Source organism: Crassostrea angulata, chromosome 2, assembly GCF_025612915.1.
Source record: "Crassostrea angulata isolate pt1a10 chromosome 2, ASM2561291v2, whole genome shotgun sequence".
NCBI classification, from domain to species: Eukaryota; Metazoa; Mollusca; class Bivalvia; order Ostreida; family Ostreidae; genus Magallana; species Magallana angulata.
In genome coordinates, this window is record NC_069112.1 from 51,132,408 (window position 1) to 51,156,952 (window position 24,545).

The following is a 24,545-nucleotide window of genomic DNA, read 5'->3' on the forward strand; positions in this document are numbered from 1 at the left end:
GCAAAAAAATAGGAACGAAAAACTACTTATTCTACATTATAGCCCTACTACTGTGGTGCTGTTTTTCACTTTCAAATAACTAGGTCAATGACCTACTTTTTTGATCGAGTTTTACAAAAAAAACTGACTAATAAGAGCTCCAAACCATTGATTGCCTTAAACTACTTTTATTGTCTTTATATTGATGACATCAACATTATATAAGATCAATGATCAAATTTTCGAGATATTCTATCTGGAATTAATTTTAAGTGTTTTAAAGATTTTTCCCATCGCGTGCCAGCCAGTGATATAAAATAATACATGATATAATACAACAATAGATTGTGCAAATTGGTATGGAAAAACACGTAGAAACTTAACTTTTGCAATTACATTGCTACAAACAAATTTTTAAGAGAAAATAAGAAAATGAAAAAATTAGTCCGAATTTCCTCTGTTTCAATTATTATCTACCTTTATCGTAGCATATCTTCCTCAAATAACAAAACATGGATATCAATATTGATTTTTGTGAATAAAATTGTTATATTGTGTTTTTAAATAAACTTTTGACTTCAGGTATTGAACTTTGTAAAAATATTTTTTGAAATCTCAAACCCTGAGTAAACGTAATCCTTAAGGTGACCATTTTTGTGGGTTTTTTAAATTATCCATAAAGTAACAATACTTTAAAAGCATAATCATAATATACGATTTTGAACAAATATATTATAAAATCGTTTTCTCCAGGCAATTGATAAGTCGATTGTTGTCACATGATAACTCTGTTACATACCATATTAAAACCAGAAAATTATAAACCTCCCTACATACATGAACTAAAAAAAATTGTTATAACAAATTACAGGTTCGTGCATGCGCGACGTCTCAATAGCGACTTCAATTTCTATACACCATGAACCAATTTTATTTACTGGCATGATCTTGAAGAGAATTAAATGATATGTATTAATCATAACAATACAATTATAATAGCCCTAATAAAATGAAGGATACTAGTACTTCGGTTTCGGTCGATATCCTTTCTTGAGGTTTATAAAAACATGTAATGGACTCATCAAAAGACTCTAGATATGTAATGACAAAAACTAGTACTCGGGACGTACTGTCTTTGATACCAAGCACCCGGTCACTTTGGCAAACGTTTTATTTTCAGTTAGTAAAAGAATTCTTTTTACACCCTGAATTGGTCTCGTTGATAGAGTCGGTATTTAGTTCCATCCAATGCAAAAAATACAAGTATATATATATAAATATATATAAAACTTTTATATACGTGTACTTCAAATATTCTCATACATTTCTTATAAAACAGGAAGAATAAAACTTGAAGTCCTGAGTTACATTTTGCACTAACCCAAAGATTTGTATGCAAATCAAAAACATACAAGCCACAATATACAGCAACAATTTATACAATAAATCAAGATACACTCATACAGCGCATGCTTTTACCTTAGAAAATATTCCAAAAATTATGATATGTTTCAATAAACATGTGATTACTGATATGATGCTAAAAAATACTGAGTGAAATCATCCGTACACAAAGGGACGGGTATATCAAGAATCAAATAATGTCAAGTCCCTACATCTGCCTGGTCAAACTAGAGAAAACGAGTTATCAAAATCTTAGATTTTATCATATGATACAAGGGAAATGCACTGTCAATATTTTCAATACAATATGATATTATATAGAACTATTTTTTTTCTAAATCATATACATAGCATATGATTTGATTAAAATTTCTACATATAATATTAAACAAATAAACAATTATTTAATGCTTGAGCAGTCAACAGACCCGAATATTTTTCCCTTGGTGCAGGCAACATCTCAGTTTATGATCTATTGATAAATTTGGGTCAACTGACTGTGCAGGCATTACATACAGTAATTGTTTTATTACCTAATTCCGTTTTATCATAAACAATACATGTATTTTTAACGTCTTCCAGCATCTTTAAAAAATGATGGCTCTGATTTAACATCAAAGTCTGTTTGGTTCCATTGTGTTTTCAGATGCACCATTCAATGATATTATTCATGTTTGATGGAGTTAGAACCAGTAATGTTTTATATATCGGACCTTCTCCACTCGCCTAGGGTAAAGCATGAGCGTGACATGGACCAATGAGTGAGAGCAATACCAACTCTAAAACAGGAAGGGGATCAGCGACTTCCGGTTTGGTGGATACGAATCAAACTGCGACTTGTACCTACAACAAAGAGCCGTATATGAACCACATACACCTACAAAGCATAAAATATCATTTGCAACAAAATTGTATTTCCAATTTGTTTTTACTACAATTTTTAACCTATCCATATAACTGTAAGACAATCATCAAAGATCTTGAGAACCATTTCCTACCATTATACCAGCCGCGTCATCTTACCAAGCGTGGTTGTGTCGGGCCCTCGGAACAAATGTTGCCGCACAAAACAACGTCCACACCAGACCGGCAAAGGACCACGTGGCCAGGCTCCTGTAAACGTAAATACATATGTAAAGTTTCTTTACTGGTATTGTTCGATATTAGCTAAAAAAAACAAAACAAACTACGATCGGAAGGATATTAAGTCGTCGGAAGAGGATTTTTAATATAGATTTTATAAGGTATTCGAATTCTCAACGAATAGAAATTTTTCTAGCATTTTTGACAAATATATTGTAACTGTATGAAATACAGCTGCAAAAATGTAGATTTTTTATTCAATATTCAACTAAAGCTTGCGCTCTTCTTCTTCTTATGAAACAAACCGAGAAAATACGGTTATAAACCATACTTACCATCCAATCCACTCTACCAGCTCGCCGAAATAGTTGGGACAGGTGACTAGTTCAAAGAAGCCTCCATACGGTATGTAGTAACCCGTACACCCTGTAACACACCACCTCTACAGTTAGAACTCTTGTAGGCCGTGGATAACGCAGTCTCATTTCAACAGATGTCATTTGACAGAAGTTTAATACATGTATATAGAACATTTCAATCTTAAAAAAGCTTAAACTTCGTCTTTAACAGAGAGCATCTCCCTGTCAAATTATACATAACCATACATTTATCTAATACATATATTTATATACTATAATTACAGATATTTATCTTCCATGTTTCTTTAAATCTGACCAAAAAAAACCCACAATCATTGAGTCATATTTAACATTTATTCTGCGAAATGAAAGTCAGGATAATTGACCACAAGATTATGTCGGTTTTATCAAATATATATCAATGGTACAAAATAAGTCAAACTTCGTTATCTCGAACTAGATGGGACTGTTTAAAAACTTTGACATATCCAATGTATTAATTTGAGATATCAGTGTTCGAGATATCGACGTTCAACTGTAACTAAAAATACACTGACAGTAAAAATAATGAAAGCTTTATATAGTCATGTCACAAAGTTTAGAAAGTTCTGTAAAACAGACCCTAGAAAAAAAGAATGATGGGGACATTTTGATATTTCTGATTTTATTTAATCTATTAGGAAGTGGAGTATGTAACCCCACTTAGTGTTCCATTACACGTGGTACCAGACACGTAGTATTCATTAATATGTACAAGTTGATGCTCTTGTTTGTAAGATCAGAATCTGTATGAAACATATTTGTTCTTCCTAGAAGTAATAATGTATGAATTGTGTTTGTTGTGTTGGTTTTGTTTTTGTTTGTTTGTTGTATTTTCTTATTTTTTTAGTTTTAATTTGCAAACAGTAAATGTATATACAGCATAATACGTAGGTGGCGAAAATATCAAATAAGCAAAGCAATAAATATAGTTATCTCAGCTTGTTTCTTTTAAAGAAATTCAAATTGTTGGCAAAATATCATACACTCCTGAGACTGTCTGTTCCTAAACAGAACAAACTCTAAATGTAGTTCTGTGAGCTTTATGAAGTACTAAACACAACTCGCGTCAGGTTCCAAAGATATGAGTAATATAGAGATCTGCTGGAGAAACACACTCTCTTACAATGTTAAAGTCAATTCTACCGGTTTCTTACCAGCCGGAGGGTTTTCTGTTTTAATTTCCGTATGATTACTCATAGCATCATAACTTCTGGTCCTCTGGTATTGTTCATTGATAGAATCTAGCAAAAATGGTGAAATGTTTCTTATACTAATCTATTTTCATCATTAAATATGACTGAGATGTAGCGATGCGATGTTTCACCTGCAATGCGGAAGTTTTATTTACGCGTACTCTCTGAGTACAACTATGAATCACATGTATAAAACACAGACTTGTGTTTTTGATCTGAGATCAAATAATTAATTGCTTCATTTTGTTAATTTTTATTGAGCTTCGTAATATTAAAAATTAATTTCGTTATGGCTAATAAAAACACCTTGTAAATCAAGACTTCATGGCAGGGTTTTTTGGTTTATATTATTTGCAAAAAAAGCAAAAGCAATAATTAAAACTTATAAAAGCCATACAACAACATTTTAACATGCACTATATAGTGAAGTGTGACGTAGCTGATGACGTAGAATGTCTACCTTTGGTGTCCCTCAGAGACCGTAGCTTCAAGTCGGAGTGTCTGTTGATGACGTACCCAGCACAAAACAGAATGACGCCCACAATAAAACGAGGGTCACTGTAACATATTACTGAACATTACTTCATGACATGCGGTGATAACGAACAGTGTTCAGATCAAAGGTCCAAAGGAAAAATACAAAACAAGAGCAGATCTAGAGCAAACACGGACCTCTTAACAAATAGAGGTAGGATCAGGTGCCGTGGAGGAGTGAGCATCCTCTACTGACACCCGACGTGTGCTTTTTGTCGTAATCAGGAAAAACGGAAAAATCCGTAGACAATTCGATGATTAATTATGGTCAAACATTAAGTATGAAAAATGTCAGTCAGCATGCGAGCCAGTGGAAGATAATTGATTGAAATTACTGCTAAATTTTGTCGACCAAATTTTGGTGATAATATGACGTTAAGTAAAAGAGCTATATCAGTATCTTCGTAAATTTTTATTGGTCCTCGTACATTGTAAACTCTGTATAAAAAATAGAAAAAAGCAACATTTGTGAATTTATAATTTTGTATTGTATTGTGATATTGAGTTTTTTGTAAAGGTCCTTCAATCCTAGGCTAGGCTGATATTGTTCAGCTGAGCGATGTGGCCCATTGGCCTCTTGTTTTATTTGAGGGTTCCTATCAATACTAAGAACCAAAGAAGATGATACATTCATATCACATGCACCTGCAGTTAAAATATTCTTCTAATAATGAAAGATGTCTCCTATGTTCTCTAAATAAAAGATGTCTCCTATATTAACATACAGCAAAACCCCATACCCTCTAGCCATGCCTTCGTATCCCTTACTCTATGTAGTGGACACTTGGCTAACAAAGATAGAAAAACCCTTAAAATTAATTATACATTCAGAAAATTAGAAAGAACCATCCACCATTTAATAGAAATGTTTAAAACTCTCATGACAATATTCAGTACTTGTAATATTTTAAAGATTCCTCACCTGACCTACAGCCTGTTGTTAAAGTTATTTTCTGAAGATTAGCATGTATACAGAGTACTGTGGCTTCATTAATTTTCGTGGGTACCAATTTTCGTGGATTTTCTGAGAACCTTAGTTTCAAGGATATGTAAATTCGTGGCCAATGATCCTATCAATACAAAATGTTACTTGAAATTGAACTTCAATAAACATTTAATTTCGTGGATCAACTTAACAACGAAATCCACGAAAATTAATATTCAACGAATACTGATGAAACCACAGTATGTGCTTATCCGTAGCCATTCAACTGATACGTGCGGGTGATTTTGCCGATTATATTTACTTACTAATAATAATAATAAACTTACTAATAGTAGTTACTGTGGTACTCTGCTGATCCTATGAAATCAGCATTCACAAAATGGTACAGACAGTTTGGAAAAAAGCCCCCTAGTGTTATTCTGGAAAACAATAAACCAATGATTCAGAAATAATACACAGAAGTCTTATACTTACATGTATATATATGCATTTCCATTGTTCTTTCCCACTGTAAGCCCATACGGTGGAGCTGCAATTATTTCTCTATAATCGCAATTGCTCTGTCAGTATACTATGACGTCATAAAGGTGTAACGTTATATTTACTTTTCCATGACTTTATAGATTTAAACCACTATACGATACATCATGTGTTTTTCTCCAACTCCATTAAAATTGACGTATTTACATGTAATATTAAAACATGATTTTGATAACACTTTAAAGAAATTACTGTTATAACATATCATTGATTCTGTTAACAAATCTATGTGAATTAAAAAGATACATTACAGTCTTAATGTTTACTATTGATGTAATAGCTAAATGTCAAGGTCTAGGCTAATACAGGGTATTTGCGAGTGGTAAAATGCAAATATAAGTAATAAACAACGATTATTTAGTGAACATGGCGTTATGAATAGCAACTGCTCTGCTGGCATATTTTCCATGATGCGCTAGCGCGCATCATGGAATATGCCAACAGAGCAATTGCTATTCATAGCGCCATGTTCACTAAATAACGTTGTTTATTTCTTAAATATCTACAGGTCTTTTTATTACTGGTATATCTTTTATTAACACAGTCATGATGATAACACTTTTGTACTAAAAGCATTATTTTTTCAAGATTCAAAAAAATCTGTCACAGAGACAGCAGAAGGAAGAACTTACAGGAAAGTTGTCAGAACTTCAATACATACTATTTAGTCATGTTTCAATCTTTTAGATACAGTTCAAGACTGCTATTATGACATAATACAGGCAAAAAATCAAAAACAAAATCAAGGCATAGTATAATGTACTTTGACTTTTACATTCAAGCTTTTCATGAGTATTAACTATTTAGACATGTTGAAGCATTATCAATCAGGTTCAGGCATTAATACTATTGATCCTATAAAAATTTAAGAAATAATTCAAACAATTTATTTAAACACAAGACAGGCATACTGCTAACATAACATCAAGACTTACTACTTTATAGTATATACCTAAGGCAAACAACTTTCATGCAAGTCTAAGACAGAATGATGTGGTAATTAAAAATCACATTGATGCAGAAACTCTTCTTAAATAGAGTTTTATTTTAACTGATTTATGTTAATAAAAAACAAGGACTTACCCAATGGCAACTCTTGGATTTCTGTATCTCATTATGAGAGGGTGTATGATGCCTCTGTAAAGTCAGATCAGGTTGTTTAAAGAAGGTTGCTGTAAACTTGAGAACCACAACATTGATAGCATTGTTAAGTAAACCCTATTGTTTCAGTTCTTTTCAATACTACATTAATCATGATCACATAAAAAGCTATCAACTCATGACAAAAGCCACTTAATCAGCCTTGGATCACTGAGAACCATGGTTGAGCACATGTTAATATGAACATGTCAAAGCCAAAACCAACTCCGGTAGTATGATATTTTTTTCCCATATGACAGTAAATTTGCCTCTGAAAAGTAAAATCTCGTACATGACTTTCACTAGAGATTAGAACCCTTTTAACAAGAGCTTGGACTTTTGGTAGTCGTGTCAAACAGCAATGTGACATAGGCCTATCTATTTCACTGATGGCCACTCAGTCATGGCTCTTTGAAATCAACAAGATTTGTCTGGCTTTTGGGCTGAGACTATGCAATCAGTGTACCGGTATATTTTGCTTGAAAACACGTCATTTTTAATTTGTTTTGACACAAGAAATAGATAGCTACGTCCAACCGAAAGTCCAAGGTCTTGTTAAAACAGTTCTATCACTTAAATAGACATTATGGAGATGGTGACCAGGTTGTGACAAGCTAAAAGGTCCAAATCTTTGTATAGAAATATTAGGGTGCTTTGATGTTAAACTTTTAACTTACAAATATTGAAAACAGAGAGCTATTATGACCTTTTTGATTTGATACTTGATTCAAGGTCACTTCACATCTATTGTGAATGAGCACTCAATGAGTAAAACATGAACTGATTGGGGCCAAATGCAAAAAAAATGATCTATGAATTAGCATATTAGTTCAAGGCACTGAGTGCCATTTTCCCAAATGCCCTCTTTGGGTGAGTTTTGATCTGTTTTGTCCAATGGGAGAGAAAATATAGAACTGGTCCTTAATTAAGAATTTTACTTATGATAGTTTCTTGAACTATAAGTTGCAAAATTTTGACTTATGTATTAATTTGAATGAAAAATGTAAAAAAAAAAAGGAAACATTTGATGTAAAAATCATATGTGTTTCGCAGCAATGTTATGGTGTCCCGGAGCTAAAATACGGCTGAAAAACGATATTTTTTTATTCAATAAAAAACTACTTTGACCAGGGTATTGCCTAAAATCTTAATAACATATATTGACAGCAATGTTAAACATTATTTTTGATGCATTTTTTTTTTATGCATATTTTTGACGTCATATGTACTTCGTTGTCACATGACGTCCATATCCTAACATTGCAAATTATCTAATTAAATCGCATCAGCGCAGGTGATTAATGACTTTAAATCATAAATATTTATAGGAAAAATCCTTTGTTATGTCATATTCTTTGAAGTTCTTGTTTTGGCTTGAAATAAATATTTCGTTTATTAAAAATATTGTAAAAACACTTCGCTAAATCATGAAAATAAAGCACAACTTTATTAATTGAAAGCGATTATTTAAAATTGGGGTAAATCTGTTGGTTTTCCAAGCATGAGTCACATTGGTACTTATATTCTCTCCCAATTTAACCTAATTAAAAATATTCTTGAATTGTATTGATTTTTCATCTGCACCAAGCTGTTTTTACATGCATTAAAATTTCTTCATTCAATTGTTTACTCTTAGCAGGGAGAGTCTCCAAACCACTTATTACATGTAATAAGTAGTTTTTCACTTCAGGCAAAGCTTTACATCTGTCAATTTTTACTGATACTGAATATTAATATGAATAAATTGTGTAGTCTAGCATTAAGGGTAGCATTCATGTAAGGGAAACAAGAAGTTTTAATACTGTTTCATTATAATTCACTCTTTTAAAAGTTTAACGTTACAACACTTTCCCTGAGAACTATCGAATGGAATGCAGATTGTGAGGTCAAAGTTGATTATGACATCATATTGTATTAAGTACAAAGTTAACAAGTGACTCTCTACACATTGCTGTCGGAAGCCTTAACAGACCTGCGTTTCAGTTAAAAAGTTTCACATAAAATCTATATATATGAAGCACAGTTACATGGACAAGTTATTTCAAGTTGTTGCTAAATTAAGAACACTGCTCATTTTATTCAAATGAAAAATAAATTCCACTTACCTATGAACATAGTGAGATAAAAACATAGCCAAAAATATGTAGTTAATGTAGTTTTTATTCTGTGTTCCATAGAAAACAAATACCTACAAATGCAGAAAATTAAATTAGGAATCTACAATACATACATGTATGATAAAAAGAATGTTTCGTTCCATCTACATCTACGAGAGGGCTGCTTTTTTAAATGATCTATTCAATTTATATCATTACGCTGCAGAAACAGTTGGATATTATCATGTACCATGAAACCTTAAATATATCGCTAAAATATATACCACTTTCAATTTTGAATATGCCGGATCAGCACATTGTGTATTATTACCTAATCAAAGGGATTTTGTTGTTTTATTACAAATCAAATATTTCGTCTATTTTGTATGTGTATTCAGATTTGAAAGTGATCTATTGAACTGCTGGTCAATAGACTGTGATCTATTAGACCGCCGGTCAATAAACTGTGATCTATTGGACCCCAAGTCAATAGACTGCGATCTCGGGAAAAATATTTGGGTCTATCGACTGCTCAAGCATTAAATAATTGTATATTAGTGCATAAAACTTAGTGAAAAAGAGCTTCCATCTATCTCTGATGGTATCTTACCAGTACAAACAGGACAACACCTGGTAGAGCATCTGACAAGAAATGTCCTAGTCTCTGGGGAATCATTGGGCCCCAGTTCTGATCCTTCAATACAAAGAAATCTACATCTCATAAAAATCTGTCTCAAACATTAGTTAAACTTATTATTGTTTTAAACAAATCATATTCAAATTAAAAATGTCTGAGAATTATTTAAGGAATGAATTCAATATCGGTTTGTTTTATATGATATAAAATGGTTTGGGGAGGTTTACGCTTTAAAAATCGTAAAGCGGTTTATAAAAAAGCGTAAACTGTCCAAAATTATTTTGTATCATATAAAATTAATAAATATTGAATTCATTGCTTATAATTTAATTTTTTGTAATTAGTTATAGATAAAAACAGTCATTTGACCTTTAAAATGACTTCAAAATGTACAAATCAAACCTAACGTCAGGCGGATTGTTACATTTTTGATGTAAGTTAGTTAACTGTGACATAGACAACATTCTTTATAAGATATAAAACAATTTTTTAGCCAATCAAAATGTGCGTTACATCCAGAATTAAATTATAAAAGCTTAAATGTGATCAACAGAGTTTAATGACAATTTCTCCATAAAAACTGCCATTATATAAATAGTGCCTGTTTGGGAGGGTAACTGTTGAAAATGACACCCCGAGAAAACAATTGTCAACTGACGCGAAGCGGAGGTTGACAATGGTTTTCAAGGTGTGTCAATTTCAACAATTACCCTCCCAAACAGGCACTATTTATTTTATTATACTGAATGTCTTACTTTTTACGAAAATTTTACTGCTTTTATAAAGAAATGAAGTTAATTCTACGGCGAAACGTATGCGCATAATTTACGCACATGTAACAATTCGTTGTGTTACCCATTGCCAAGTGTGTTGCTAAGGCTGAGGGTAATAGAATGGATTACCAACTGCGTCTAAACCAATCAGATTTCAGTATTTAACATGAAAGTATAATAAATATAGAATATCACACTTTTGTTTTGATCTCGGCCCTAGTATCAGCCCGAGCGGTTGGTATCGGCCCAAGCCCGAAGGGCGCGGGCCGATACCATCCGAGGGCTGATACCAGGGACGAGATCAAAACAAAAGTGTGATGTTGTTTATATCATATATCTAAAATCAAAGACTTTAATTCAAATTTAAATTCCAAATAAGGAATATAATTTATCATGAAGAAGCTATAGATTTTTTCGGATTTACAAAACTTGTTCGTTTTTATTTCTTTTTATATGTGTTAAAACTGTAAAGAGTTGTCGGACTTTGTTGACAAACCATCGTCATTTAAAATACAGTAGAAGAGAGTCTGTCGTCTGAAAGGAAGGACTATCTTCTAGAATTCAAAATTATCGTGAGATAAACTTCCCTCCTACGCAGCTTCGTTATGAGTCAAATTCTTTCACTGGGATTTTGTAAGTTTCCTGTCAGATTCCATTCATAAAGATCTATACTGTTATATAGAAAGTTATTGGAGAACGTTCATAAGCGCGTCCATTACTTTAACCCCTTAATTTTTACAGTCTAATCTCTGATTTTCTAAGATTAAGTTTCGTTCCATCCTTCTCTATATCCTCCATAATTTAAACGTTGATTGATATTAAATAAATCGTGCTATTGTTCTAAATACACAACCGTTGTGTAAGTTACCTCCCCTTTCTTAGATACACATCACTCTTTGGCGCTATTTTTGAATTATTATTTTTCAATTTTCGGTAATACATTAAAATATTCAGACGTGTAAGGTGATGATTTGTATTATATATTCGTTATTCTATCGTTTTTTCACAAACTAGTCTTAATTTAAAGCAGAGATATATGGAAATTATCAATTTCAAATTTGAGGGCAATACACCCCCTTGACGACGGGCTGAGACAGAGAAATATCAGCCCCGAGGGCGATACAGCCCTAGCTTCCGGTTGCTGTCTCACCTAGTCCAAAACACGTGTATCAGGGCTGATACACTACTAGGTATATGATATAACAAAATCATACCTTCCTTTCATGTTTCCCATAGGGAGCAGGGTCCCTCCACTGAGCGACGGCTGTAACCAGTGCTAGCACCGCCCCCAGTATAACTAGGCCATAGTGAACCCAGAACCTGGTGGTATCTGTTTCGTACAGGGAGTAAGGGTGCCCTGAAAAATGACAACGTCTACAGACTTAACTTATATGGTATCTGATTAAATGTAACTATAGACAGATGGCATACATGATGTAGTTGTATAAGAGAAATTTTCTCTGTATTACGAGCAAACTAATGAAATTAAGTTATGTGTAGTTTACTAAATCAGAGAAAACAATCGTCTTTTTATCACACCATACAACAACATGAACTAGAAACTGTCTGTAAACTAGCAAATTGCACAAAATTTACTCAAGACATCGTTGTCACATGATTACGCAACGTTGTCCAGTATCAACTGTTGACCAAGCATAACGTTATTCATAATTCTCATACAGAAAAAAAAAACTTACACTTAAGAGACATCTTCACAATATTTAAAATATGTAGAGTATTAACATGACAGTGACCGTATGTTATTAAGTTTAACTCTAAACTTTGCCTTCGGCCTTCTGGCTGTCAATCTACTTTCACTTTCATCGAGAAAACACCGGATGAATGGAAAACGACGGTTAGGTCGTTCTTATAATATCCCCCCCGAAAATTATTAAGGTCTTCCGTTTCCAACGGAAGACCTTGTACTGATTCTGATGGTTCTTCTTCATTATAATTTTTCTTCTTCTAGACGTTTTTAAATCCTCAATAACTTTTTTGTTTGTCATCTGATTTCATTCAAATTTTCACGGTATATTGTAAATTGAATTAGGTTTCTAGAGCACAAAAAAAATTGAAATCGCAACTTCCGGTTTTGAGTTATTCCCCTTTTTCTAAAATTTTAGGGGCGTTAGTTTCCAGACAAAGGCTCCGAAATGGTCCGTAGCAAATAATTTATAGTTAAAAATCTTTATTATTGACACTTTGAATATTGTCCGCTGATTTTTGGATTTTAGTTTCTTCCAATTATTCCACTCGAATTAATCAATCGAAATCTATGTTTTAAAAATAGCGAAATTTTTCTCATGTTTTAGCTTCGTAACTTTTTAGTTTGAAATATTTCCTAAATACATATAGAACAAAAGTTGTGCATAATGTTAAGGGCTTTCATTTGACACCAATAAAATGATAAGGGGCTGACCCCTTAAATTAAGGGCAAGTAGCCCTCAAAGGATTTTGCTTAATAACTCAAAAACGGTTAGGATTTCGATATTGCTGTCGCTGAAAAAGTTGTTTGTTGGGATCTCAGAAAGGTCGTTACAATGTTATTTTGTAAGTGATTTGTGTAGTATGAGTGTAAAAAGCTTTACATGTTAACATGTACCTGCTTTCATTTGGCAAGTTAACGAAAGTCTTTGCGCGTAAAACTGGCAAAAAGTTACCACATAAAGTATGATGGTTTATACAGGAGGCTTTAATTCATGGGAAAAAAATTAGAACACATGCTTTTTTTTTTTTATAGAAGTTAAAGTCATTGTTGTTTAGTTCTTATAGTGCACAATCCTTAAAGACGAGAATCGAAAAACAAAACGTTCTTTTTCTTTTCTAGTAAAACACAAAATACTTATTGAAAAAAAAATCTATGCATTACATTTTAGTTATCATACTGCATGCATTTAAAATCCACCTTGAATCAGAAATGTGTATTATTACGTAAGCTATCCCTCGCCCACGGCCGAGAAAATCGGTCACCATGGTCGCGGCTGGACTACCTAGCGGTCAGCGGTTATCTAATACACGAGAGTTGCGTCTTTCATATCTGAGTTAATCTAGCTGCGAACTGAAGAATTATTTCAGTTTTGATTACACATAAAGGTTTATTCTTCAATTGGATTAAACGATAGGGTGTCAATTAAGAAATCGTTCAGTTAATTAATAAAAGCAATGCCATTCTCAACCTAATGCAATATCAGACATAAATATCAATTGTGGGTTTTAAGTAAACAAAGAATTTCTATTTGATAGAATTTAGACATTAAATTGCAAACTTTTCAAATCTTCCTAGGTTGTGAGCTGTGCGTGTGTATGCGTTAAACCTTTATGTAATCTATCCTTCGCCCGCGGCCGAGGAAATTATCCACGGCTGCACTACCTAGCGGTAAACGGTTATCTAATAATACACAAGATTCGCACCCGCACACTTACATGAATATGAACGTGTTTGAGTTTATATAGCCGTTAATACACTGTACACTGTTTTAATTTTATGTTATAAAAGTTTGTTCATCTTGTATTTAGGTGAATTAAACATTGGAGAGTAAATTAAAAAGTCGTTCTGAAAATTAATAAAAGCGATATTACTCCAAATCGGAAATACTCTTGAGACATATTTGAATGGTTAGTTTGTAAATCTTAAATGTTTTAAAAACTGTACAAATCATGTTTTCAATCAACAACAAAAAAACAACACCACAAATATTCAAACCTTTAAATAATGATCATCTCTCGCACATGGCCGAGGAGATCCCGCGCAAGTGACCTCTACATGTACCTTATCACGCGTGCATGTTTGGTATTTTGTACGAACGCAACTATTTTTATTATGTTTTAAACTATTATATTGGTTTCAGATGAACCGATAAATTTATTTTACTCGTACAGTTGATTTAGCATTGATTTGTACGACAGCGTACAATGTAATTTAAAAAATCAAATCAAATTATGATCAAAGTGCCATGTTTGCGGTAGGTGCTGACACGATAAGAGAATGCCCTGAATTAAGGCATTCGGTGATTATTTTAAAGAATATTCACATGAGTTTTGAAACAAGTTTTGTTTAGATTCTATCGGTCACATATTAATAACTTCTGTATTGTTTCTACATGGTCGTTCGTTTCATTGTGAAAACGAACTTATTTCTGTGTTGCCCTCCCACCGCCCCGCTGCCAAGTGCTCTTTTTTTTTTAAATTCCAGATCTGTCGAAAATCATTTGATAGTGACTTCTTATGTGTAACATTTTCTCCTGAGCGTGTTTCTCTTTCCCACCCGTTTTTTTATTCGGTCAGTCTTTGTAAATTTCAACTTTCTTTGTTGCGTAAATTCAATCGCCACGTGCTGCCGAAAATCTTGTGTCACTTTGAACAGCGCAAACAGCTCAGAACATATATAGCTCCAGCTTATTTATGGCTGCAGATCATCAATTGTTATGTAATTAATCAACTGTTCGAAGGGTGCTTTCTTCAAAGTGGTCAATTTTCAAACAATAAGACTTTCATTTTCACATTAAAGGTGCGGGATCGTAATCTGAGAACGTGGCTATAATAAATTAACATGTCGAACACGCTAAACTTCTATTATATATAGTTATGAACAGAATAATATATATTATAATTAAAAGTTTTAAGTCAAATGTAATGTTTTCTTGGGATAAGATGTTATGAAATACGACTACATTATGCTATGCAGGTGGTCGCCATAGAAATCATCAAAGTATTGCAAGTTAGGACAGATTGGTTTATTTGACTTACAGACTATAATATAGCGACATATCTGCCTCCAAAAAAAATATGCGCTTCTCAAAGTTACACTTCAGAAAGATGGACATGTGTTCTTGGGGATTTTCTTTATTGCTAATTATATGAAAATTGATTTTAAAAAAAAAGTTCTATTGAAGTTGTGTGGTATGAGGATGTCATGCAACTTAATTTACTTACAAGGTTAGCTACAGCCAGTGGAATACTAATTTTAGGTCAACAAATCAATGATTACCCAATCTATTAAAATACAAGATAAATAGAGAAGGCAAATATTGCTTGTGACATGTACGTAGTTTTTTTTATATATCTTTATGATAAAGCAGAGAAAAGCAAAAAAAATAAAAAAAACCACAAAAAACAAACATGGAACTTGCATCAAATTTACTTTATGTACATGTTACCAAAAATCCGACCGAATATGCGCCTTTGTCACATTTAATTAAATCAACTGAAAATAAAAACCGTAACACCATTATTTCCCGCTTATTTTTATTGAAGTTTCTCCTTTTTTTTAAAAAATACATACGTAAACTTTCTCCGAGAGAATAACTGTTGATCCGATAAAGGAGAAAAAGCTGACTTAAAAATAGGGATTTTGAATATTATTGCATCGTAGGGAGAAGTAATATTCATTTTTGTAAATAATGTTATTAAATTTTACGTTACATAGCGGTGTCTGTATATCAGGAGTAAAATGTAGACGCTCACTTATGCATAAATTCTCCCGATGATCTTAGATAGCTGATGATTTTTTTAAATGTTCAAGTCTACTTGTATTATCAAATAATATTAGCCCTGAATAAATTTTCATAGATGCCATCAATTTTGGCTATTTACCAAATTTTGACAGCACGAAACAAATTCAAACTTGCACATAGTCTTAAAAAAATTAGAAAGATTTATTTACAGAAGTAACGTGTTTTTTATGCACGTTTTTACTTACATTTCCTTACATGAATCATGGGTACATGTAATATATAACAATCCATGCTACCCTGAAAAATTTAACTCGCCATTAAACTTCTCATTGTTTAAACCCCTGTCACACTGGAGCTGCGTCCTCACAGCGATCCCGCTGCGTAATCGAATAATGTAAAACGCCATGGTAAACGAACTAGAGTCTTCTACAGCGCCGTAACAACTCAACGGCATCTTCGTTCGCCGCGGTGGGATATCCTAGCCTAGAACATTTGTTCAAAGTACGCGCCGTGGCTCTGCGTTCCGATAAACACGCCGTAGAAGTGGAGTAAGGTCGCCATGACAGCGCCGTAAAGTCTCAACAGCGCATGTGCACACAGTCAGCGCGCAGAGCACGCTGTGGATGCGCGGTAAAAACTCCTAGCATGTCATGAGCGCTCGGCGGATACCCAGCGAGAGGGCAGTCAATCGCCAAGTAGAACTCTGTGGTAACGTAGTTGGGAGCTCTGTAAGAACGCCTTTCTGAATTTTCCTTGCGATCCTACGGCGATTCCATTAATTTTACAACACTGTGAACACGCACTGGGAACGCAACTTTGTGTGACAGGGCCTTAAAGAGTTTTCAAAACAATTACACAAACTGTGTTCGACAAATAGTTTTCCTAAAACATTTTCTTCCTGTCTTTATACAGGCTTTCAATCACAGCACGTTTTTATAACAAAAGCAGAAGTGAAATTTTAGTCATTAGTCATTATAATCGTTTGACACCAAATCACATAAATTTTCATCTCGCAGCAACAACGGAAGACCTACTCGTGGCTTTGCCACGAGCTCTGCTCTAGTTGTTATTTTCCTATTTCAATTCTTTCGATTTTAAAATGATCAGTTCATAATTTTCTATGAATATTAAGTAAGGTCAATAAATAAATTTTGATAACATTGTGTTATTAAACTGTCACGCCAAATTTACAAAAAATGAGCTTTAACATAGTTTCATTAATCGATAAACTACATAAACTAGGTTTATCGTTTGTGAAATGTAGACTACGGACAGAAAACTATAGTTAAGGACGTTGATCTATATTTCACATTTGTAAACGACAGTTAACGCGATCATCTTTAGCGATTATTACTGATGATACCAGTATATAAAACAATAGACCATTACCTATAGCATGTATAGAGTACTAAAACAACTTTTGCTATTATTGTGTGTCACAATATGTATGACAGAAGAGAATACCTTTAGAAATTAAGGGAAAGTGATAGTTTCCCGCTAAGAGAAATAATTTTCATACATGATATTTTAAAAAATCCAGTAAGGTTTTAAAAGAATCCTACAGGAATTATATTTCCTGTAGAATAAATGTGTTTCTTACCAGAATTTAGTTAAGGCAGTTAAACGTAGTCATATATTGCAGATAATATTTGAAAAATGAAGTAAAAATAATAACTAAATGATGTCAGAAAGGACAGTAGTTTTTCTATTGGAAATCAAGATTTCCTGTAGGATTTTGCAATCCTATTGAAGTTTTGTTCAAATCCTATCGGAATTTGAATTCCTATTAATGTTGAAGTTCTTTTTATTCCGGTAGGAAACTCTAAATATACCGCAGGAATATTTGTTTTTCCTATGGAAAGAAATGTTTTCCCTAAGGAATTGAATTTTTAAAGGCTAATGTCTAACCTGACAGGTTAGATACATTGTATTAACTCTTTAAGCAATGCATGGTCTGTCATATGATATATTTGAAATGTTCGAAACATGCATCTTAAGGTCAGACGACACGTTCCTCAATTTCATATAACTTTTCCCAGTAATTTGTTAATGGTTTACTACTACTTTGACAAGCTTTCTTGCAAAAAATTGGGGTACCTTACCAGGCATTTCTGCAAAATACTAGAGTATGCAATTTCCTATATAATCTTCTTGAAAATACACTTGAATTGCTGATATAAAAATAAATAAATAAATAAACAGCACAGCGAAATTCACTATATTGGAGCTCTATCTCGACCGGTTCAGGGCTTTGAACTCACGACCTCTAGAACCTTTACGCTTCTCGCAGAGAGCGGCCACGGTTCTAACCACTCGGCCGACTAGACATATGACCATATCCAAGTAAATTTTAATCATTTTAAAAATGATTAAAAAATTAATATTTTTTATTGGAACTGTTTATTACGAGGAGATACAAAAAAGATTCTCGAGGAACGTGTCGTCTGACCTTAAACGGGTGCAAAAATGCCTTGGCACTGACATAATTATCCAACACAGTGTTTTATGCTTTTATTGTCGCGTAAACGTTTGGACCCGGGATGGGGGGGGGGGGGGGGGGGAGGGGGGTGAAAGATCGATTGCTCGTAACCTTTTATAACTGCCATGCACTGGAAAAATTAAAATTGCATACAAAAAATGAATTTGAATTAAAATACAGTACCGCTCGTTTGCAAGGAAGTCCTTTGTACATGCATTTTCCTTTTTTTTTTTTTTAAATATTCATGTAATAAGAGGGATGAGAAAAACACGATGTAACGTCTTGATAATCGAGACTTCATTATGTCAGAGTTCTACATCCTCAGGTTTTACTGTTAAGCTGTACATATTGCTAATATCCTTTCGTCACGGGAACTAACGGGAACTTAAATCCGGGCATTACTATACAAGGAAAAAAATATCAATATATTGCGAATGTTAAATAGTCTATGAAACCACTGTGAGTCGCTCTCTTGGATCTCCCCCAGGACACAGAAAATGCATTATTGTGTATCAAACGACTTAAATAATTAATCAACCAAAAACAATTTGTCGCAGTGCTTTTCCACGTCGATTGCTGCCGTTCATATGTGTATACACGGCGAGGCCGGGAGCAGCTGTATTCCGAGGGGCGCTATAATCCGGGTTATCTCGGAGTGTCGGGGATCATTGCTGACTGAGAACCTTCTACGGAGTTCCTATTTCTCTACACACCTTATATCTATCTGTGTTCGTTATAAGTGGGCGGGGAACACACAGGGATTTTTACCTGTATATATCAATAATGCTATGTAGAATTTTCCACCAATCAGAATCTATGGAATATACCGTTAGTGGGGGCCATCTTAAATAGGATTTATTCCAGTGAGATGAAACGTTGATTGTGAATTTCTCTCTATAAAGGTACGTATTTTTTCATTAAAATAATGTGTGTCTTACAAAATAGTGTAAACTTTGACAATATTTCCCCTCAGTAATATTTTGTTAAATTTCTGAACGAAATCATTTTAAAACCATGATAAGATTTTTTTTATAGAACCTTTTTATAAGTCGTGAATAGACATGCCTGCTCTTCATCTTAAACCAGATTTTAAAGTTATTTAGAAATAAAAAAGGGCAAAAAAATCATGTATTACGTAAAAGCTAGATGTTGGATAGGGTGTGAATTAACAGAACAAACACAAAACGATTTGCGGTCGGAAATTTGTAGTTGACCTTCGCATTGTTCTCGCGGAAAGCACACATTTCCTCGGATATACACAGAAATCGAGTGAATTAAAGTATGTGTACATAAGTACATAAACCGGGGAATGAAGATGACTTGTACATGCATGATTGAGCGATGTCCGACACTCGGGGCGGTAACACAATAGTCATCATACAGAATACACTCAACACTCGCTCCATATTGTGTCGCACGTATTATCTGCATTGATTAGAAATGGTTAATTATCAGGTGAAATAAAGCGCTCTCGCTCTCGCTCTCATTAAAAAAAAATCCCCAAAAAACCTTAACAAATACAAAACCAAGAATTATAAACATAAAATGCATGGTCTATGTACTAATGTTAGCACCCTAAGAAATGAGACATGCATATATATACCATACCAATCCTTCATTGCCAAAATGTAGAAGCATTTAGTCTTGTTTTACTTTATAATACATAAACTGTAGTTATTTCTATGCACGTTTTTTTTTTGTGGATTACGTTATATAATTTTGTTGATAGTTTTACCGTATCAGTTGGTATATCTGTGTACTGATTGTACTTCATAACTTTCAAAGACAGAACCAACAGTTTCTAACATCTTATCACTCACTGCAGATTTCGGAATTTTAGAGAAATATTTCTGTCTTCAGCTTGTAAAGCTTTCTTGTTTTAAAACACTTCTACGCCTGGTGTGGTGTGTCTTCCTATATAGAAGTGGTTCTATCAGATTGCCGGAGCTCTTGGAAATCTCTTATCACGGGGAGGCGCCCGCGGTTGATATCTCTCTGTGTGCGCGGGGGCTTCGCTCCGTTATACAGAAGCATGTCTGACACGCGCTGAAACCTTTGTAAGATATTCTGAACTAGAAATGACCAATAGACTTCTATGCATCTTCATCGATACGGATGCCTATGTTTGCTTTCAGTCAAACACTTTTCAAATGTCGGATTTTCAGAAAACTAAGTAAACAATGCACTGAAAAAGACCCCCCCCCCCAAATGAAAAAAGAACAACACACAGAGAATAGGCATGCAATTAAGTTTTGTGCACTGTTGCGTACTTCACATTTTTCTTTCATCTTCTGTGTGTTGATATAGACAGCCGAAGGGATATAGACATTGAAATATCGACTAATGGCTACCCATCATAACAGTGTCGATTTGTCTTTCCAATGTATTTGAAGAAGAATAATGTTTATAGATATTTTTTATATTTATTGAATATTTTAAAACGTCAGATGCCTGCTTAAGTAGTGAACAAAGTATGGAAACTTTGTTACTTATAAACCCATGCAGTCATAATTATGCATGTATTATTGAATATTTTGTTTAGGAGAAGTGTAAGCAAAGAGCCAAATACCGGTTAGATGCAAGACGACAATATTAGAGTATAAAAAAAAGAAGAAGAAAACTCCTTTAGAATTCAAACATGAATTAAACATGCAATGCCGAATCAATCTGTGTAAATTTTGTAGATGACGACTACAAATGAGGATTCGGTACAACCTGGTCTAACTTTATCTGCGAATGTGATTTTGACGTAAACTTATAATACAAATATGCATCGATATAAATTCATGATGTGCTGTACATTTTTTTATTAATTTCGAGAATTAGTATATCGCGGAATTTTATAACTCGCTTTTATTTTTCTAGGTGAACTTCTAGCAAATATAAAACTTAAACCTTCCAAATTCCGTATTTATATTCTTAGATTTGAAAAAAAATTAGTGAAATCGTAGAATTATTTTAGTTCTAGCTAATATAAGCATCCGTTCGCCCATCCGTAAGATGGTATATAAAATGTAGTGGATTTTTTTAAATTTAAAGGTCGAATTTTTTATGAATTGGGTCATTTAGAGCCCTTTTAACAAGAACTTGGACTTTGGGCAGAACATGACATACTCAGATTTGATGAAGGCGGGGTCTACTCATGGATCATAACTCTCCAGTCATTGGCCATTAATAGATATGAATACTTTGAACGAAATATCATTTGTCAGACTTCATCCGCAGTATTTGACAGACTGTTGTGATGAGAAAACTAAATAGTAACATCCCACCGAAAGACCAATCAATTGTTAAAACGGATCTATCTCTTTGGAAATTTTGATCGCCGAGTAAAAGCACCGGAGACTTTAGACATCTTTGAAAATGCATTTATATAGGCCTAGATGAAAAGTACGTGACAATATACAGAGAGTACATGATACAAGTCAATGTATTTACAAACTATTCATATAAAATTTTGAATTTAAGTGAAGCGCTGCGGTCAATCGGAACATCGCTCGGCTTTGTCCGCCAAGTTGAACATTTGGCGGAAAAGGCCGAGCGATGTTGCGGTTTGCTTGAGTTTTAAGATTCTCAGGGATTAAATTCAAAAGTTATTCACTTTTGGATAGGATTGTGTTTTTTAATATTTATTTTCTCAAACCACCTTTACAATTTGAATTTGATCCCGAATTTTAAAAATAATTTCAGGATGTCTCAAGAAATAATGGACCTGGAGGATATAGTCCGGAAGTGGGTGAACGACTTTCCGTTGGACAAAAGCCAGAAAAAAGACGCAGACGACATTCTCTCCGGTGACATCAACTGGCGCAATATGCGAGTTCGACATGGAAATACGGAATATTACGATCAGATCCGAGTCAACACTCCAAAAACGCACGTGCTGTTCACGGCGCATTTCAGCAACGAAACGGACCAGAACCAGATGTACACATTAAAGACCGAGCGAAGGACCAAATCCATCTGTTCCATTTCCATACAAAAGACATTTACGTATGGTTACAACATAGACCTGAAATTGACTCCCCCGAACCCCATCATCGAGGCCAACGCTGGGTTCAAAGGTGAGCTGGGGTTGACCAAGTCTGGAGACGAGACGTTTGAAGAAGAACTCGTATGGTCCGTAGACAACCAAATTACAGTGCCGCCAAAATACAAAACAAAAGCAGATTTGGTTATCAAAGAAGACGAATACGCTAGCCATTTCAAAACAGAAAGTAAGTTTGAAGGCAAGATCCATGTGACTCTGAGGAACAAAAAAGACAATACCCCGCTAGCTACCGTCACTGGCGACGTCAAGCAAATTTTTACCCCGGATAAAGGGTTCCGGGTCGATAAGACCGGCGTGTATTTCGTGACGATCGGCAAGTGTAAGTGTCGGTTCGGCATTGAGCAGCACGTGCGGCTGAGTCAGAGCGAGCTGAGGGAGGACGAGGACCTCGACTCCTAGACACGCCCTCCTTGTTCCTGTTGTATCAGCTGACCTCGTGCGACCTTTCTATTGTCCTGCCTTTTATTGTTCATTCCCATAGCAATGAAATTTGTCATAGCTGTTTGTTATTGTGCCAAATTCAAAATTCTAAAAATCTTTCAATTTTTGATTATAAGTTAAAATGATTTATGATTATTTTTACAAAATATTATTTAAATATGAACTGCACTCTCAAAATCTACAATTTTGTTTTTGTGGCTACAATGAAAATTGAATTAAAAATGTGTTCCTGTCATTTCTTAAACCATGGCTTCTTTGAATTTTAAAACTTATTGTACCACATTTTCTCGATCATTCTGATTTCACACAAAGCGAGGACGTGTGAGAAGATGTGTCACTTCCTGCCAACTAGTCACCCACCCAACACCACTCAGTTTACCTAAAGAACACTTTTCTTATGACCAAAAGCAGTAACGTTGAGTTTTGGTGTAACTCAGTATCCTATATAGTACACTTCAATGCACCATCTCATGGCCATGTGTGGGAAGGCGTATCACTGACTCGTATATATATATAACGATAGGACTGCACGTACATGCATGTACGATTGGGAATATATATTTTGAGCAAGTATAATTCATGTAGGAATTAATGGTTATTGTTGTTTTGATTGGAAAAATGTGCAATCGTTTCGTTTTTTCACTGAAAATTTAAAAATGAAAACGCCACGGATTGTCACAGAAAAGAAACTTGTTGGTTTTGGGGTTTAAAATTCATGGTTTACAGCTACTGATATCCAACTATAAATTGGAGGGTTGGAATCATTTTAACAGAGCCTTGGACTTTCGGTAGGATGTAACTTTCTATTTCTTGCGTCAAAACAAGTTAAAAATGAGCTACTGTGTAATCATTAAAATTCGTGGGGGCCAATTTTCGTGGATTCCTGAAATTTTATAGGTTCGTGGAGACGTAATTTCGTGTATTTTCTTATTTTTTCTTATACCTACAAAAGGAAATATAACTTTTTAACCCTAATTTATTAATTCGTGGAGGATGCTAATTCGGAGCTGAGATCGAGGTACACACGAATTCCACGAAAATTGAACCAACACGAAATCTAATGATTCCACAGTATTTCAGCGAAATATGGGCCGATCACATAGTCTTAGCCCAAACACCAAACAAATCTGGTTGATTTCAATGAGCCATGGCTGAGTGGACAGCAATGAAAATAGCAGGCTTAACTTCCCAAAGTCCAAGCTCTTGTTAAAATGGTTCAAAACGTATCATTATTTGTTCCAATGTGTCGCTCTCTGAATTAATTTGAGTTTGCCCATCTGTTGATTCTACCCGTGTTTAATTGTTTTTTCGCTGCCATTAGCAGTGATAGTTAAGTTGATAGTTTATGCCACAGTATGACATCAGACTTTACTCAAGTCAATTACTTCTTTTTCA

General features: G+C 34.0%; 2 protein-coding genes across 3 annotated transcripts; one reads left to right on the forward strand and one right to left on the reverse strand.

Annotated features, from left to right (window-relative positions):
• Window positions 1–1,251: 1,251 nt before the first annotated feature.
• LOC128173194 (3-oxo-5-alpha-steroid 4-dehydrogenase 1-like) lies at window positions 1,252–12,557 on the reverse strand. 2 transcript variants are annotated; one of them, XM_052838920.1, is made up of 11 exons: window positions 12,424–12,557; window positions 11,941–12,083; window positions 9,927–10,010; window positions 9,326–9,408; window positions 7,164–7,217; window positions 5,867–5,959; window positions 4,521–4,618; window positions 4,029–4,108; window positions 2,802–2,893; window positions 2,407–2,496; window positions 1,252–2,226 (listed from the first exon to the last, which is right to left on the reverse strand). In XM_052838920.1, the coding sequence occupies exons 1-11, from the start codon at window positions 12,434–12,436 to the stop codon at window positions 2,163–2,165; spliced, it is 894 nt and encodes a 297-aa protein (XP_052694880.1). In that variant the 5' UTR covers window positions 12,437–12,557; the 3' UTR covers window positions 1,252–2,162. The 2 variants fall into 2 exon arrangements, with proteins under 2 accessions (XP_052694880.1, XP_052694881.1); XM_052838921.1 differs by lacking the exon at window positions 4,029–4,108 and having other exon boundaries at window positions 2,802–2,892.
• A 6,494-nt stretch (window positions 12,558–19,051) lies between these two features.
• On the forward strand, window positions 19,052–23,376 carry LOC128173195 (uncharacterized). Its single transcript, XM_052838922.1, has 2 exons — window positions 19,052–19,560; window positions 22,349–23,376. The coding sequence occupies exon 2, from the start codon at window positions 22,350–22,352 to the stop codon at window positions 23,106–23,108; it is 759 nt and encodes a 252-aa protein (XP_052694882.1). The 5' UTR covers window positions 19,052–19,560; window position 22,349; the 3' UTR covers window positions 23,109–23,376.
• Window positions 23,377–24,545: the final 1,169 nt, after the last annotated feature.